The sequence below is a fragment of the Melozone crissalis genome, unplaced genomic scaffold, assembly GCF_028551555.1.
Source record: "Melozone crissalis strain CALT ecotype California unplaced genomic scaffold, PUWL_Pcris_2 ptg000008l_1, whole genome shotgun sequence".
NCBI classification, from domain to species: Eukaryota; Metazoa; Chordata; class Aves; order Passeriformes; family Passerellidae; genus Melozone; species Melozone crissalis.
The window spans coordinates 9,555,172-9,574,299 of NW_026535786.1; the positions used below are offsets into that span (position 1 = coordinate 9,555,172).

General features: G+C 40.4%; 1 protein-coding gene across 5 annotated transcripts in view; it reads left to right on the top strand.

The window, feature by feature from the left end:
• The window catches only part of TENM4 (teneurin transmembrane protein 4), a 590,588-nt gene that overhangs the window by 450,618 nt on the left and 120,842 nt on the right, over nucleotides 1–19,128 (top strand). For all 5 annotated transcript variants that reach the window (XM_054270092.1, XM_054270093.1, XM_054270094.1 and 2 more), the window contains 2 exons: nucleotides 287–487; nucleotides 17,727–17,912. In XM_054270092.1, the coding sequence (XP_054126067.1) occupies nucleotides 287–487; nucleotides 17,727–17,912 (387 nt within the window). The remainder of the gene's footprint in view (nucleotides 1–286; nucleotides 488–17,726; nucleotides 17,913–19,128) is intronic.

The following is a 19,128-nucleotide window of genomic DNA, read 5'->3' on the forward strand; positions in this document are numbered from 1 at the left end:
TTAGCCTGTTCTTACCAGAAAGATCCCTTATTAGTGCAGACCTGCATAAAAGAATGGATTTCATTACTAGATTTTTCTCTGCTTCTCATGTAGGTGTTTTTGGTCTCACTGCCTTTTAGGGCCACTGACTTCTTGCATGAAGCATCTGTTTTGTTCACAGCAGAGCTTTTTGGTTGAAACCTTGAGATACTGTGTAAATATGTTTGTGCAGACAGCAGTCTGATAGCTTTTTTCCCGAAGTCCCATTTGCTTTCCCTGTCTGCTTCCTCTTCCTTCTCCCATGTAGTGGACTGCATGGATCCTACCTGCTCGGGACGAGGCGTGTGTGTCCGAGGAGAATGTCACTGTTCGGTTGGCTGGGGAGGAACAAATTGTGAGACCCCGAGAGCCACCTGTCTGGATCAGTGCTCTGGTCATGGGACCTTCCTCCCGGATACTGGACTCTGCAGCTGCGATCCCAACTGGACTGGCCACGACTGCTCAATCGGTAACGTCAGCGCTGACCTCCTGTTGGTCTTTCGTTAAACTTTGTGAAACACTCAGTAACTCTGCAAAAAGGTGCTACACATGTATTCCAGTGAAGCACTGGAATTTCTTCTTCCAGTCATGCCCAATGTAGGGCATGACTAGAAGCATAAATTCCATAGCTCAACTACATAAATAATTCTGCTGCCATTGCTGAGCATAGGATAATATCATAAATAACTCCATTAAAGCCACCTAGGCTTCCTATTGTTCATTATATGGCTGTTAATGTAATTGATGGTCTATATATAACTTCTTGTTCCAGTGATAGTTCTTGATGAACCCCAGGACCACTTAAGTGTCTGTTTTGATTTTTAGGAGATGACTAAATAATCTTTAGTGGCTGTAAACAAGAGGGACGATTTGGTAATCTGTCAGATCTCCTTTCCCTTCTGAATTCAAAGCTTGTGCTTTTCTAGGCTAGAGGAAGATGAGTGCCTCATGAGGTTCATATTAAAAGATTCTCTTCTACCAGCTAAAAAAATAAGTTTACTGAGTGAAAGTATTTATAAGTACAAGCAGCTACCAAGAAGACAGATTTTTATGGGTGGTGTTGTGTAGAGGTTTGGAACAACGACCTTCATTCCTCCTCTGAATTGACATCTTGTTCAAAATCTGCATCAGGTGTGGGAATTGAAGGCTAAAGAAAAATTGTCCAGGACCCTTTTCTTCCATATGCAATTAGCTCTTAGATAAGGCCACACTGAGAAATAGTGGAATACATTAAATAGTTAGAACCTACAGAGCATCAGTCCTTTGGCTTTTGTCCTGTATTGTGTGCTCACAAAAAAAGACCTCAGCAATAACAGTTTCTATACCTTACACAACTGGAGTGGAACTAGGCCAGAAATCCAGGGCAGCACAGTATAGGCAGTGAAATGAAAGGAATTTTCAGCAAAGCAGCCCAAAATAAAAAGCTATTAAGGGAGTGGATATAGTAGAAAAATATGTAAACAACATTTTCACTAAGGAATTGCTATCAGGAGTAAAGAAAATCAGGTTAACTGTTTGCAAGTATTTTAAGATAGTTGTTTCCAAGGATGAGGCAAACTGAATAAACTGGTGCTAAGAACATAAGAAAACCTTTTTGACAATCATAATTTAGCCTGAGTGTTAGAAGCTTATCATAAAGTAAAATTGACTGGACTGAGGAATAATCAGAAGAGGAGGCCTACTCTACTTGTCTAGGGCTGAAGCTAGGTTGATCAAAACTTTTGCAGATGAACATAGGGAAACTGTCATGCATTGAAGGGAAGATAAATTTGGTGCCAGGCTTTTCCTTTCCCCATATTAACATCTTCAATTCCATACTGTGTGAGTTTATTTTTAAAACCACCATAAGGGGAAAGGTAGTCATGTATTTGTAGTTGGTAGCATAGATCATAATTGAGTCATTATTCTGTGTTTGTACAGAGGTTTGGGGATTGCAGGGATGGATTTAGAAAAATGTTTATTTCAATGTGCAAACAGAATTCACTTTCCCTTTGTTAACCTGCAGGGTCATGTACAGATGATTTATAAGCTTTCCTTATACTGCTTTTATAAATCCATCTAGTGCAAACTTTCTTTGGCAGCAGGAAGTTATTTGAGACAAACTTGAGCATCATTCCAAGACCTTTTTCCTCACTGAGCTGCTTGTAACATTCAGGTTATTGTGCCTCACAGCTAAAATCACAGCTAAGATGATTTGTAAACTTCCATTTCTAGCCCAGACCTTTCCACTGAATTGATGACTTGATTTGAAAGACATATTTACTCACAGGATATGTGGTCCTTTCTTGCATCATTAAAATAGAGTGAGCAAGTATGCTATTGCATGTAATAACACACTGCTGCCCAGCCCACTGGGATGGAGGTTCTGTAGAAGGGTCTAAAAGGGATAGATTTTTATTGTCCTATAAAACAGGACCAAACAGGGCAGATGGATTACTAAGGGAAAGAGCTAAGTACTTGCAGAAATGACCCTCAGCTCAGCAAAGCAGTTAGGTCTGTGTTTAGTCCCAATGAAATGTATAGAACTGTGCCCATGTGGATTTGTGCCCAGGACGGCCCCTTTCATAAACCACATGGAGAGGCATACCCTGGAAACAGCATAATGATCTGAAAACCCAGAATATGAACAGGCACAGTGGATTTTCCAGCTCTTACCACCTTGAATTAAGGAATAGCACCTGTGTACAGTGCTGTATGCTGTATTCATTTAGGTTATCAGGCAGTATGGAAGCAGTAGCTGAAGTCTTTGGATTGTCATATGTAGAAGGTAAAACTAGAGCCTCTTGAACCTTAGACTGCATCTTTCAGCTAAGTAGGTAGATTTTACCTGCCTTTAGTGGTAATCTTAGAGAACACACTGGGTAAAACCCTCACTTTTCACAAAACAATAATATTACAGAGATTTCTATTTCCTGTTTATATTATCTTTTTTCATTCCATTTAGCCTTCATAGACAAGCTGTGCCAGTTCAGTCTCTTGTGAGAGATTCCCATTCTGAACTGCATTGTAGGAAGAAGTAGTAATATGGTTTGGGGTTTTTTTACTTTCTGTGTCTGCCCACTGCCAAGACATGCTGAAACAGGGCTGCTGCCGTACTACCTCAGAATTGTCACTCAGGGAAAATGCTTCTCAAACATATTCCACCCTTTCATACAAGGGACAGTTTGTAGATAACTTTTCCCTCAATATACACCGTTTTTTTGGCTGATTCCTAAATACTAGCAAGAGTATCTTAGAGAAAGGTACAGAAGTAATTCCAAGTGATAACTTGTACTGAGCAATAAAAGTGGTATTTTGTTTTCTCCATGGGATAGTTAAATCACTTCCCTTTTGCATCTTAGTACTGTTGCACAAGCAAATTTAAAAAAGGCCTTTATAACCCAGTTCAGCTGAAAAGTCCAAGGCAATGCTTGGTAAAAGATAGGGAATTAAGGAACCACTTATCCTATCTCCATTCCTCCAGTCTGCTATCACAGATTCTCTGTATCCCAGGCTTTTGGGGGGCTATCTCCCTTCTCCTCTTATGAGCCCTATCTGGCAACTAATAAAGCCATTAGGGGGCAGGTCTCTTAACCTCCTATTGTCTGAGTGTAGTGGGAAGAAGGAAATGGCCTGTGCTGCAGTGTGAAACAGAACTTACTGTGTGATACAGTCTCACTCCTGACCTATTTAAACTGGGCCAGCTATTTCTAGTGAATCAAGAGGCAGCACACCACATACCTTAAGACATGCTTGCTGACTGCAGTGAAATGAATAGGTGAGTCATGTCTTCTGCACTGGGGGAATGCACCATTTACCAGAGGGATCTCACTGATGCATCAGTATAATCCCAGGCCCATCAAAACAGGATTAGGCTTGGATGCAAAATCATTATTAAAGGAGTTATCTGGTGTTGTCCTTCACTCTCCTCAAATTTACATCGGCGATTTTCACACTGTTCTGTCTTTGGTAGTTGACATCTTTACATGCACAGTATTCATTCAAATCATTGCAAAGTTGAATGTACTTAGCAGCAATAGAAATTATGTTCTCTGTGTCTTAAGTGTACTGACTTTTTCTGGGCAGTTGACAGTGGTTGTAGATTGACCTGCATGCAGATAAGGATCCCTTCTCCATCACTCATTCATAATGACTCATGCAGATTATGCACAGTTGACATCCAGGCAGTACTTCAGACCCTTAAAAATACACTGGAGAAAAGCAGTAATAGGGATAGTACTTTGTATGTGGTAACTGGCTAAATTGCCAGTGGAGACATAAAATCATGGGCTGCACATTTAACAATAAGACATAGAAACTGGAAGCTGCGGCTCAGTAAAGAAGTAAGAAGTTATGATATCTTACATCATATTTTGAAAAGACTGAGAGAGCATGCCTGGCCAGAGACTGAGGCTGAGCTTGCATGACCATATCTCATGAAATCTAGTACTTTGGTCCTATTATAGCTCCTCTCATCACTTCTGCTGCTAACCTGGTTTTCTGAGGATATGCCATTTGGCTTTATGACTTTATGCCCTTTTGATCCCACTGTGGCAGGGATGAAATGCTGCTTCCCAGGGACTTACTGACACACTTTGTTATGAAGGTCTATGATCACACAAATATTTAGGTATTTAAAATTTGCCTTAGGGAAATGCAAATCATCAATCTTTGCTGCAGGGTTGTGGAGAATTACATATGGCAGATAGTCCTAGATAAACTTGTCCTCCAAGCACAGTGGGGAAATAGTGAGGGTAGCCACAGGGTAGCAGAAGACCAGGTATTTACCCACCTTCCATGACTTTACTTACTTTAGCAGGTTGAGAAGTTGGATTTAAAATAAAACTAGCATGGTGTGTGAATCCATGTCTCTGCTAGCAGGAAGTCATATTCTTATAAATTATTGCACAGTGAATTGAAGTCAGTGGAAAAGCTCCTATTTACTCTGCAGGAGTATGGATCAATTGAAGGTTATTCACAAACAATTATTAGATTTAAGACCCTGTATCAGTTAATGGTAATGACTGAATTTTTTAATATCAATTTCATAGTATAGATTAACAATGATGACAGTCTTTCAGGTAGCATGCAAGAGTTCCCACCACAAAGTTGGTACAGTTCATTGAAACAGGCATCTTTTCTCTATTCCAATTAATAGATAAAGAGACCATGAAGAATAAACTTTTAAAGAGTTGAGCTGAAGTAGATGCACCTTTACATTGCAATGTCTTTTTTTCACCAGGAATTGTGCAGGAGACTATTGCACACACATACACACACACACACACACACACACAGACACAGTCACAGAGGCAGTTCTCATACATTTTATCACACAATGTCATATCCCATTGTTCAAACAGTGCCACGGCTAACCAAACATCTGTGATAAAATTTTATTTCCTTGGGCTTACTGGTATCAACTTTTGCAAACAAAATCCCATGTTAATTTCTTACCATGCCCAAGGCCATCAAGATAAAAATCCATCCTTAGAAAACATTCATATAAATCTTCTTTAAACAATCATTTCTTCAGGGGTAAATGTCTCTGTAAAAGATGGATATAACATCAACTCTGACGTGGTAGAGGCTTGTACCATACTACAGACCAAGACCACTTTTAATGCCTAAGAAGCTGCTGATTTGTCTTTCTCTTAGCTTTAAATTGCATGAGGAAAAAAAAAAAAGAGAACTAAACCTCAGTATGCAGCACGTGAAATTGATAAACATCTTCATCACTAAGGAAAAAGTCACCAGACACAGCTATGTAATCAAAGGCCACCTTGAATGCTCTTTCTTCAGCTTGTTACTTGTTCATCTCACTACCCTGGCAGACCTATGAGAAACATTAGTCTGGGGCAATTGAAACTTTGGTAGCACAGTGTCTTCAGAGTTGGTCTTCAGAAGATACCGTCACAATCTCTTCTGGCTCAATACCTAAATTGCAGACTCATCCCTGAAAGCCTTACTTTGGTCCTTTAATGGTCATTGAAAGCCAGAAAATGTTTTGTACCAGCAGGAATTTCATCCTCTGCCTTGCAGAGGCTAGCATGCTGATTTCTGAACTTGTGATCTTCTCCAGTTTTTATGGAGAGAACTACCTTTTCTCTCAAAGGGAAAAATATGTGTAGCCCAGTGCACACACAAGGTTCTCACAGGTTCTGCTTGGCACATACCTGCTTTGTGGATTGTGAAGAAATTAGTGAATCTAGAGAATCAACAGTGTTAATAAGAACTATCATTGTTAAAAACATGGATTTTTTCATGTAGTTGAGTTTGTGAGTACAGATTTTAGCGTACCCATTGCCAAGAGGAACTTAGCCTTTAAAGGCTTTTAAGCTTTTTATTAAAAATGCAATAAAAAACTAAGATCTGCCCAAACCTTTGAAATAAAAGCATTCAGGGAGGCTTTCATTTGAATATCCTTTTACTCCCTTTCCTTTTTTTTATTAAAAATGTGTGTAAGGAGACCCTGATGTGGTGGAAAAAAGATAATAGTTGAAATGGGCTGCAGTTATTTTTGTGGTGAGTCCAATTCTTCAGAAGTCCAAGTATCTTTGTGCTCACCAGATGAAAGGGACATAATAAAGGGAGAGAACTCCCACTAAGATAGAAAATACAACTTACCTTTCAAATATGAATTCCTACTTTAAGTCTGATAGCTGAGAAATTGTTTTACGACATTTTCCTAGCCAATCAGAGATTCATCAAACTTCTGTCAGCTCTGGGATGTGTTTAGGATTTTACTTCTAACCCGTTCTCTGCAGCAGTCCATGCAGTCTTGATCAGACACAGTGACAAAGGGAAGATTGAAGGAAATGAAAACCTGTGTTTTAGCTGTCATTTCAGACTTGGCCAAAACCAGTGGAAGCAATGATATCATCAGTCTGTCTGTGACCATTAGATCACAAAGCATTTGCTCTGATTAAGTCATGTCTCAGGCTGAGAATAGTGTGTGTCCAGTCATGTAACAAGCAGTCCCTGGTTCTCATTGACCTTAGGCATTCTGTGATGAGCAAAGCTTCTCTCTTGCATCAGCAGTAATCAGTGAAAAGTTATGGACCCCTAGAAAGGGCAGTGGGAAGACTATTCCATCCCCTGTTTGTTTCCTACAATAATTAGGGCTAATTCCCAGCATGCCAGTTTCAGTTCAACATATTTCCCTATCTCCAAATGTGACCTCAGCAGTCACACCATGAGCTCAAAAGTTCTTTTTGTTTGGATCAATTATGCTTTGTGTTGCAGTCTTTTCTGCCTGAAAACAGTAGTGTTGTACTGGAGTCAGTGGGGCTCGTTAATGTGACTAGTTTGAAAAATTTCACAACACCACAAGATACTAAATTCCATGTTTAAAGCAGAGTACTGTTAAAATATCGTGTTTTGAGCAATGACTGAGCAATTAGCATGTTTGCTTGTATCACTCAGAACTTATCATTTGTATCACTAAGTCTCAGATGACCAAATTTTGGCTTCTTCTCCTTTGAAAGGAGGAGCCTCTTAATTTTTGAATCCAGACCTCTGCTGCTGACTATTCCTACTTTTAACCAGGATACTGCTGCAATATCAGCAGGGTGATACTTGTGCAGAGTCAGTCTCTGCCATGATCTACCTTGATTATGCTGGATAAAGCCACTCATGGCTCAGCAAGGATGGTTGTAGGTTCCACATCATGGCTTCTGCAATGGCATTCAGTCAATTCCATGCTTCTCAGTCAATTCCATGCTGTTGTTGGTAGATACCTCCTGTGACTGTCACCTTACACTCCAAGCCAGCTGGAGCTCATCACAATCAGAGTTCCTGCAAAAGTTCATTGGATGTTTTCAGCTTCATCAAATCATATTTGAGACACTGAACTAGGTTGCCCAGAGAAGCTGTGGGTGCCTCATCCCTGAAGGTGTTCAAGGCCATGTTGGATGGAGCTTTGTGCAGCTTGTTGTGTTGGAAGGTGTCCCTCCCTTTGGCAAGGGTGGGGGAGGAGTAGGAGCTGGTTTTTTATGTCCCTTCCAACCCAAATGATTCTATGTATCATTCTCAGTTAGAATGTCCAAGATTAGGTAATCTTTACTGTGAGTCCGTAAAACAGAATAACATAACAAAAAGACCATATAAGACCAATAACTTTCGTGTAGTGGATTGGTATCTACTAAAGGCCAGAAATCCATGATTTAATAAGCTGTCTGAAGTGGATGCACTGAAATCAGTGCATCCAATATTCTCTCTCCCCCCTTCCAAATTACAAGGTGTTCGTACTCTAAAAACTATCATCACAATTTGCACTAGTGAGCACTTTCTAATGATGTTGACAGACGAAAGTTAGAAAGCTCTTTGGAGAGAGCTCTGGTGCTTTTCAATAAAGTTGATCCTTTCAGATCAGTGTTGAGGCATGTGGACAGCATAGCAAACAGAGACCTTCTGGAACAGCTACTGCTGCATCTGATTTGTGTGGATAGACAGACATCTAACTTCTGGATATGTCAGCTCTGCACGTTTCATACATGTTCTGTGTCTCCTTTTGAAGAAGATGAATAACAATAAAATTTTTAAGTTCTTTGGAAAAGTGTTGTCTGAAGGAAAAGGAATCCATATTGGCACTGAGCTCTGAGTAAGGGAATCCCAAGAAAATCTAGCTTGTGATCACTTCAACATACACTGGTGACTGATCTGTTTAAGTTATTTTAGAAAAAAACAAAATGCACAGAATTGGAAAATAAATCAGTTCTTTTTAAGCATGAGCAAAACACATTTCTGCTGTCAAATTATCTCTTCCTTGTGGACAGAGAGGAAATTAAACTTAGCCCAGAGAAGAATTCTTCTTAGGAACTTCATTTAATATATTAGAAATTGTTTCTTTTCTGGGAAGCTTTAACGCATCCCAGAAAGCATAGAGATTCAATTAAGCATCAAAGAGAAAAATACAATCCTGCACTTTGGGATATTTATTTTTATTCAACAAGTCTCGGCTCCAAGACTGAAGCCTGACAATACCTGGCATTTCATCTCCTGCTGTTCAACAACAAGAGACAGTTTAAAGTAGAGTTCATAATAATAAATAAGTGGAAGGTTGAAACTAGTATGAAAGTAAATCACAGCCATAGAGGAGATACTTCAGACAGAAAGTGATGGTCAGTCCTTACCATTTAAGGGAAGGATAAAAATGGAGTATAAATACTGTAGGAAGTAGAACCTGATAAAAAGCACCACAGTAATTTAATGGAATTTCATCACACAGAATTACAACTTTCCAGACAGGAACTGGAAGACCTTTATGCAAATATGAAGCAAGCTGAAATTGCATTTCGAAGTGAGTGTGTCTTGTATTAAAAGACATCCCAGCAGTACCAGTGTACATTGTGCAGCTAATTGTGTCTGTTGTGCTCCTGTTCTTACTGTTACTGTTTCTGGCAAGAATTCCCAAGAATCCCATTGTACTCAATCCGTTATGGTTAGAGTTAGAGGCTCAGTCTTGGAGGATACACATACATCAGTTTAAGTATATTACTATACCAAACCCCTTCATTACTCATTTTGGAGATGGAGAGTGTGTTCCAGGGGAGTTACAGGCGCATTTCCTGGATCTGCTCAGCACCAGGTGAGGAGCTACTCTGTGGACTGTGTATTCATCTCCAAGTGAAGCATGTCAGAGGCACCTGGTTCCTGATTTGGATCACCAGAGAGAAATGAGACCTAGTAGGGGTTTTGCAGAACCCTTTAATTTAAACACAAAGCTGTTGATGCCAGCAAATAATTAAATACCAGGAGAAAACTGGGGGAAAAAAGCTGAAGTGGGGTTAAACTTCTGTGTCTAGTTGAGGGCCAGAGCCAGAGATGGATCCTATTTTTTATTAGGGATTTTAACCACCCTTCTCCTAGATGCAGCTCAACCACTTTGAGGGAAAATCTCTCTCCTCTTCTGTTCTGTGTTTTATACCTCCATTGTCATACCCAGTCTTTCCTACAAGCGCAGAGTTGCAGTTGTCCCACCTGCACATGTATTGGAGACCTGTACTCAGTCCTCCTGCAGAGCTGGCAAGAATCAGCATTCACACCAACTCAGGTGTCCTGGTTAGGGTCACTCTGTAATGCAGGATATGCATTCCCCAGTGCAGGCATTCTGGGATGCTCCTCAGGGCTTTATGTTCAGGAGGTGAAAATTCAGGTGTCCAAGTTGCATTTCAAAGCCATTGCTGAAGGTCAGTGTTCTTCCTGATGAGGGGTGATAGCAAAGCTGGTGGATTCATTTTCAGTCTCTAGAGAGCATCCTTTAATCATGATTTCCTCATGCATGGAAAGAAAATAAATAGCTGTTACCTTTTAGTTACATCCAGTTTACTGAGCTGTGTAAAACACATTGAGGCCCTTGAGGGGAGTGGAGAGTCATCAAAGTACCAAAAGTTTAATTGCACTCCTAAAAGGACAGGTTTTATATTTATAGACATAAATAATTATCATTATTTCTACATTAGTAATATTTACATATTTGATGTATGCTTTAAAAATTGATAAACAGATTATTTGTTTAAAGGCATTAAATTATGCAGACATTGCTTTCAGGACATGATCTCTGAAGGAAAAATACATCCCTCAATTAATGACATGGGCAGAACTTACACAATCATTCCCTGTTTGCTACTAAACCAGGATGGTTTTCAGAGGATTTCATGGTACAGATCAGTTCCTGGCAGTGACAGAAAATCCACACCTCTTCTTTCAGGTTTTTTCTTGCTCCTTAGTTTGATCCTTTCCTTATACATTTGTAAAAAGGATGGTTTTAAAAGCTAATGTGCTTTATGTCTTCTTCAGTAACAGCACAGGAGTTCATGTCACTACAGAGTTATCGAATCACAGGAATGAGAATTTCATAACACTGCAAAATGTGTTTTGTTATGAAGAATGTCTTTAGCACTTCACTGCTATCTAAATCATGCTGATCACACACCTTCTGGTTTTTTCATCTATATATTTCTTGCTTTTCCCAGATATTCCCCATAAATTGCCTTCTAAAGCAGGTTGTGCAAACAAGGCTTAGCTGCTCACCAAACTCAGATTTTTAGCTCCGTGCAGTGCCTCTCTCCTGCGCTTTTCTGGAAGAAAAAAAATCTGTCTGAGGTTGGAAATTACCTCAAATGAGCCAACTTGAAATGAGAAAATCCTAGTTACGGCAGATTTTAATTATTAAATTTTCTATTAATATATTGAAGGTCAGTGGAACTGACCCAGTTTTCATGAAGCTCTGAGCAATTTCACCTGATCTTACATTTTAGCACTAAATCCATATTTATTAAAGGATTTAGCAGACAGGTCAGAACCAGCTAAATCTCTGATTCTGCATCACATGTGTGCTAAAGAAAAAATTTTCATCTGCATTGCTCTTCTCTAAGCTGGAAAGCTTTAAACTGTTGTCAAGCCAGTTTGAGGATATGTGGGGGGATCGGGGTAAACATGTAAAAATGGATTTGCTAGAAATGAAGCACAAATTATCATCATTATCCCTTTCCCAACTCCAGTCTTTAATGTAATGTGAAAATAATGTGAAATTCTGAATGATGCCATTTCCTGTGTTGGAGGCTCCTGTGTCTGTTCCATCAATTAAAAAGGGCCTGAGCAAAGCACTGCATTGTTAGGTTAGTGTTTGATGGGTTTCTTTTCCCACTTTCTTCTGAAATATCAAAGACAACACAGCAGACTTTTTGTTCTTAAGGGGACAGATTTATGCCAGTTTTTAGCAGGATATGAAAACAAAAAGAGAAACAGGTACAAGTTTTTTATTTGTAGGAGTAATTGCTTTAGTATTCTAACTTCTGAAGTGCTGTTAATGGACTGTGACCTCATTATACCTGGCACAGTGCAAATGCAGAACATAAAGGATAATCTTAGCCGCAGATAGTTGAGATTCTTAAACTTTAAGTGAACAACAACAGAGAGAGACATGTCTGATGGAGACAGACTAAAATTACATTACAGTTTTCCTCAACACATTGTGGAGAAGTTAAGGCACGTCAGCAGCCACTGTCAAGATTTTGGGTAGGATTCAAGATGGATTGGGATTTTTAAGAGAGCCTTGAAGAATTCTGAGGCAGTTTTAACAGACCAGAGGGAAGTCCCTCCACCAGTCATGAGAAGATAATGAGGGAAAAAAAAAAAAAAGGAAAACCATTTGTCTAAAAACTAGCCAGCAGGCAGTTGAGTCTGGGCTCACAGAGTCACAAAATGGTTTGGGTTGGAAGGGTCTTTAAAGGTCAGTTAGTTCCCACCCCCTGTCCTTGGGCAGAGGCACCTTCCACTAGACCAGGTTGCTCTGAGCCCCAGTAATGGGCTGGTTACTGGTGGGGATGAGCAGTGATGAAACACAGCAGGTCCTGGAACTGAAGAGGAGACATTTCTTTTTTTTATTATTTGCATGAAAAATAAGCAGAGTCGTATTGGAATGGCATTATCCTTTCCAAAGAATAATATTTCTGATAACCTGAGACCTCTGGATGAACCACCCCAAGCTCAACTATGCCTTGAGTGCTGTCTTCTCCAGAAATTCTCCATGAAAGAGGTTTCAAGTGAGTCATCCTCTGGAACTATCTCTCTTTCCTTCTTTACCCACAGAGGGCATTTAGGCTCAATTCAATTCTTCAGGTAAGACTGACATAACGTGAGGTGAGATTCAGGCAATGTAAGACATCACTCCAAGACAACAACATGACAAAACCCCCCATGGGAATGATAATATGAACTTGATTCCTTAAAAAAAAATTTGCATCCATTAATCAGTTCATATCCATCAGCGCCCTCTGGTAGGTACATAAAGGAGCCAAATATAGGGTAATACTCAAAGTTCAGGTGTTTCTCACAGAGATGCTTGGCTTGATTGTACTTTTTGAGGACATTAAGCCTGGTATTTGCTCTTAGAATTGGGCACCAGGTTGACTCAGAGGATCCCCTCTCTTCAAGGAACCACAAACAGCTTTGAGAGCTACACTGTGAAATGAGGTAAAACAGTGCACCTCTAGGAAAGGATAAGGAGTGGCTAAGCTGTTCATACAAACACTGGATGAGATTAAAGATGAAAGGAAATATTTAGTCACCTTTTGGGAACAGCTGGTGTGAAAATATTTAACAGGCAGGTCTTTAATGTGCAGGCAGAGCATTCTAACTAAGCTTAAATAGGCAGGAGCAATATAGTGCAGCTGGCCAGTCTGAGACTACTGTAATAGGAGAATTAAAAGCTTTCCTTCTCATTTGTTCGTGCAGCTCAGATGGTAGCTAATCATGTCCTCTAATTTTAACAACAGAATTGGGAAATGTACCAAAAAATGCAGTTTGTAATAAGAACAGAGGTGACAAATTCTGTCCCTGGGACTGAACGACAAAGAAACTATTCACCTGCCCGTTTCTGTAAAACAGCCTTAGCTGTCTTTTTCTGTCCAAAAAGACATGTATTTAAGTGGAAGCTTAATATGAAATCCGTTTTGATCATTTCTTAGCGTGCTACAAGAAAAGTAAAAGCTATTCTGACTATTTAATCACTCATTAGAAACCTGTGAGCATTTAAGAGGGCTGTGTTGTAAAGGTCCAGGGCATGTAGCAGGTTGTGTGTTGTAAAGCTGTTTAAATTGTAGGATACCCATCTATCTTTAAACTGGCACTAAGTGGAAGATTTAGTTTTGAGAGTTCCTGACTCCTGGTTCCCTGTCAGAAGTAATTAATCTACATTTTAGGGAGACTATCCTGAGTAGTTTGTTTCACAAGTGTTTTTCACAGCTGAGAGTCTATATTACAGCCCTTGGGGCCTGGGAGTCCAAACCACCTCATATATCCAATATATATGAATTACACATTCATAGCCTGGAACCTGCACACTTCTGTGTGCATGGGTGGTGGTTTGGCTGGGGTCTCAGCTGGGTGGGAGATGAAACCCAAAATGTTCTCAGCATTCCCTTTCTGGGTTAGCCTAAGATCTGTTTGTTTATACCATGCAGTGCATATCCCTGGCCCACGTGTGCAAGACTGTTCCTTGGCAGCATGTTTTCTGAGAAATATTTCAGTCAAGATGTAAATGTCCCAGGGGGTTTTCCATCCTTTTTCATAGGAATGACTGCACAGAGACTCTGCTTTTCAGAACATGATTTTTTTTCTCTCTTCACCATTTTTCAATGCACTCCATTATCCTAGTTTGGCACCTTTAAATAACTCCAGGAAGGCTTCTGACTGTCACTATTCCCATTATCTCTGGGTTTTTTTCCTCCACCTCCAATCTGCAGACATCCGATGTTTCCATCTTAGCTGTAGGACACAAGACTGCATATTGAGACATCAGAGTGTTCATGAGCCTGTCTCAGAGTTCACATTTTCCTGTAGATCCATCACTTTCCTTCCTTATGCCTTGGTTACTTTATCTGAAAGGTGCTGCACCTGAGTCAGGGGAACCCTTGGTATCTGTACAGGTTTGGGGGTGAGAGATTGAGAGCAGCCTGAGGACAAGGACTTTGGGATGGACGAAAAGCTGGACATGACCTGGTCATGTGCTCTCACAGCCCAGGAAAGCTAGTAGTGCCCTGGGCTGCATCCAAAGCCATGTGGCCAGCAGGGTGAGGAAGGGGATTCTGCCCCTCCACTCCTGTGAGACCCCACCTGGAGTGCTGCATCCAGCTCTGGGACCCACCCAGCTGTGGGGGTCTCCAACACAAGAAGGATATGGACCTGTTTGAGCAAGTCTAGAGGAAGCCAAAGGTAATGAGAGGCCTCAGGAACCTCTGCTATGGGAACAGACTGAGATAGTTGGGGTTATTCAGCTTGGGGGACCGAAGGCTCTGGGGAGTCTTTATTGTGGCCTTTTCACTACTTAAAAGGGGCTTATAAGAATGAAAGGGACAGACATTTTAATAGTGCCTATAGTGATAAGAAGAGGGAAAATTGTTTTAAACTAAAAGAGGGTAGATTTAGACTAGATATAAGGAAGAATTTTTTACAAAGAGGAAGAATAGGATATAATGAAGGTGTGAAGTGGCCAAGCTGGCATCCTCTGGATTGCTTGGTAAACTGGGAGCAAGAAAAATTACTTCTTATCTGATATTCTGGGATCCAAGCTCAACGCTTATGTATAAAGAAAGTGAACTAATAACCAGAGAAGGGATTGCAGTCTAACTAGAGTAGCCCTATGGTAAAAGTGTTCTGGAAAGCACCAGAGGCTACAGTAATAATTTTTGGAGTTCGGGCTTAAATACCAGTACTCTCAGACCTTGTATTTTCTCAATGTATTTCTTGTCAGCTTGCTGAAATTTTAGCAGCTTAAATCTAGCTTTTGATTTTCAATCTGCTGTTTCCTTTATCCTCCCCTAGACTTTGTTTATCAGGTCAGCCAAGGAGAACTAAATTTACTTTTTTTTTTTTTAGTACATCTTTACTACTATATTAACCAACTTGCAGGTCATGTGTTTTCATCACCACCCTGACCAGCCCACGCTCCGTTGCAGTGCTGTCTGGCAGTTGGGGAAAAAAGTAGAAAACACGTGTCTGGACTCCAGCCCTTCAGCAAGGATGGGTTTCAATAATTGCCCATCCCTTCTGCTCTTATTGGGTACTGTAGTATGATATTACCTCCCTCGCGGCTAGGAGCTGTGAAAATCTGTCTCTCAATGACAGATGCAAAGTAAAAACTTCTGACAGCAGCTCGAGCCCTTCCTCAGCCATGCCTTTATTGTTTGATAGTGCAATTTCTATTAGCTTCCAATAAATCCTACATTAGATTCTGTTACATCTCAACAGGAAGTGGTGTGTGCACATGCTCTGTTTAAGTAGCCAAGATGCCCAAATACTTTTGCAAGTTTTATTCTAAATGATACAGACAAGTTCCTGACTGTCTTTAGCCCATTTGAACTCCAGAGTTCTTTCAGTAGCAGACTTAAGCATATAAGACTAAATGTTTGAGGAGGTTCGGAGACATCCACAATGCTGCTGTAAAAGGAGTTTTACTGGAAACTGTTCCATCACCCTGAGCTTTTTGGGAAGCAAGAGCTAGATATTGTTCTCATGTCACATTTAAAAATGAGGTGTTTTCTAGACATGCAAGGCATTACTGTTGTTCCTATCATAAATTACCGTTCTACAAAGAACTCTCTGATCCTTTTCATCATAAGGGGCTGAAGACCTCACAGCTGTCTGCTGTGGTGGAGCTGCAAGGAGCTTTCCTCCTGGAGCTGAAGTGGGTGTTCCAGCCCTATATCATGAGGATATCAAAAGTTGTTGAATAGCCCAAGTGTCCTGTAAATGGGGTATTCATTAGCAAAAGGCTAAAAGCAACTTAAGTATGTCTGAATTTCAGTCAGGTGTGATGTTAATGCAGGCTGAGTAGTTTTGAATATTTTATAAGCAGCCAGTGACACAGAGAAAAACTGCACACTGCAGAGTACCCTGGTACCCCTTTCTGTGCTTCCAACCCAGCCCTGCTCAGCATTTCTTCTGTTCACTTCTCCATGTCCCCAAAAGGAACTGTGTCCTTACCCTGTAAAATCTATAAAATGGCTCAGTGAAGCCGAAGGCTTGAAGTCAAAACATTTGGGAATTTAGAAGTGCCAGGCAGAAGTCAGAGAGAAGACCTCATAGGCTGAAATACTGTGAATTGCTTCTCCTTCAGCTGAGGAAGGGAGAGTATAGCCGGGGCTTATGAAAGATGGAAAGTAGCAGCCAAGTAATGAGTCTGGAGCAGAAATAGATTCATTTCATTTCATCTGCAGTGCTACACTGCATCAGTATTTGGGTTTTGGTTTTTTTCCTTGAAATCAATCCTGTGTAGTAATGGTGGTAACAGGCGCTCTAACACCTGATGCATGGGCATCTCTTCTCCACCAAGTCTCTGTTTTGCCAGACAAATACAATGTAGATAAAAACACATTTCCCAAATTCATGCCAAGGCTATGCCAGGTTTTAGACAAAAGTCTAGTGCTGATTAAAAATATTATGCCTATGTCCTCAGGCCTGCTGGGGCTCAGGGAGGTTTGGGAAGGCCATCATCCCTGAAAAGGCAAGGTCCTTTAGCTCTTTGCTTTTTGGCGGTAAGTACCAAAATACCCAGCTGTGACTGTGCTTCCATTAGCTCTGATAAGACTTGGGAACAAGCACCATCCTATCAGCTCCAGTACATGTGGCTCACAAAAGATACAGTTGTACCTCTGAATGTCTGAGAGGGGAGTTTTAATGGGTAGTAGGAGAATAAGGACATAGAGGATGGGCAGATTTGGCAGAAATAGAAATATCCTTTCTTAAATTTCAAGAAAGAATAAGGATTTTAATGAATCCCATCCCCAAAAACATGGTTTAAGAAGTCATAAACAGGCTTTGCCAGCACTTAACTTTAGCATCAGTAGTTTATCAGCACATTGTTTCCACACTTAACCAGATTTTAATTAAATGTGACTTCCTTTCTGCTTATTGGAAGAGCCTTCCCCTTTGGATTTGAGCATCACAAAAGCTTAAGGAGTGCAAGAGAATTAGAAAGCAAATAGGAAGATCAATCACAGCAGACCCCTGCAATCCATGTCCATCTCTTTTTTGTAATATACTTATTAGATTCTTATTGTCAGGAAGGATTAGCGTTATGAGCTCTAGGAATTCCTTTCATTGCCCCGTAAGGCGAGGTAGTGAAGTGTGTCTGCTTTTCTTGACAATAACACTCTGGATTTTCCCCCTCTCCCTTCTCTCTCTCCACCCATATGCCCTCGTCTCTGTTGTCTCCTCTCCCACAGAGATTTGTGCAGCGGACTGCGGAGGACATGGCATTTGTGTGGGAGGCACCTGCCGCTGCGAGGAGGGCTGGATGGGCACAGCCTGTGATCAGCGAGCGTGTCACCCACGCTGCAACGAGCACGGGACCTGCCGGGACGGCAAGTGTGAATGCAGCCCGGGCTGGAACGGAGAGCACTGCACCATTGGTAGGGAGAAAGAAAACCCAACTCCTTTTGAGAGAATTATTGATGATCAGGGAGGAGAAAAGGCGCATGCTTAATTGAATATGTGTGATCTAGTGTAGCATGAGCACCTTTGTTCTTGGATTTCAAATTCTGACATCATACATTTTCATGTGAGAACAAGACAATATGTCCTTTCATTTGTTGGTGACATGGCTATATATATATTTTTTATTATCAGATGTGAAGTACACCTATGTGTACTTCAAGCCTTTAAATGTCAGCTAGAAGCTTTTTTTGAAACATCCCATTTTATCTCTCTTGAGAGGTCTTTCTGTGGCCTCTAAGACTCCTCTGTACTATGGTGACAGCATTTTTAGAAACATGCATCTGATTTTAAATTTTCTTTCCTTTTATTTGCTACATTATTTGCACTGTCACTTTGCTTGCCAGTATAAAAGAGGAAACTGCAGACAGATGATTTCTGGCTGGTATTTAACTCTGTCTTGCTTATCCCTTGTCTGTTCTGCTACCTTTCTAACCATTTCACTTCCCTCTCACTTTGCTTCTGTATTCCTCATGTACTGGCACTACTCATAAGCTCTCTCTGTCATGTCTCTTATTATGGATGTTATTATTAATAAGAAGCCAACAATATGCCTAAATCATGCAAAGAGCTTCAGTTCTCATATTAAGCAATTTGCAGCATCGTTAATGAACTGCCTTGGCTTCACCTTTTCCTTCTCTCACTTAGCTACTTAATGCATTTTCCCTTCTTCCTTCTTTCTGATTGTCAAGCATTTAGCGTCTTCAGTTCCCCTTCCATAGTCATGCTATTAAATCAGTAGCCCTAAATTCTACAGATACCCTTTATTGTATATTAATAGAAAACTAAATTAGTGAATCCAGTTCTATTCTCAATGATGCCAGTGTGGACCTGAAAAAAATTCAGTTGACTTTAAAAGAATTGTTCCAGAATGAAAATTCTCCTTCAGTCATTTTATTTTAATCAGCTTCTTTTAAAGACAAGGAAAATTTACCTCTATGTTACTTACATTAGGTTATGATAACTAAAAATCACACTTCATCAAGACTAACCACTAGCAATACCTGGGCAAATATCAGCATAGCTCTTGTGTGGATTAGCAGCTTAGTTACATGAGACATCACTTCCCTTGCTTGAACACCAGGTGCATTTGCACACGCAAAGACAGGAAATGAAGCCTGATCTCAGTATTTT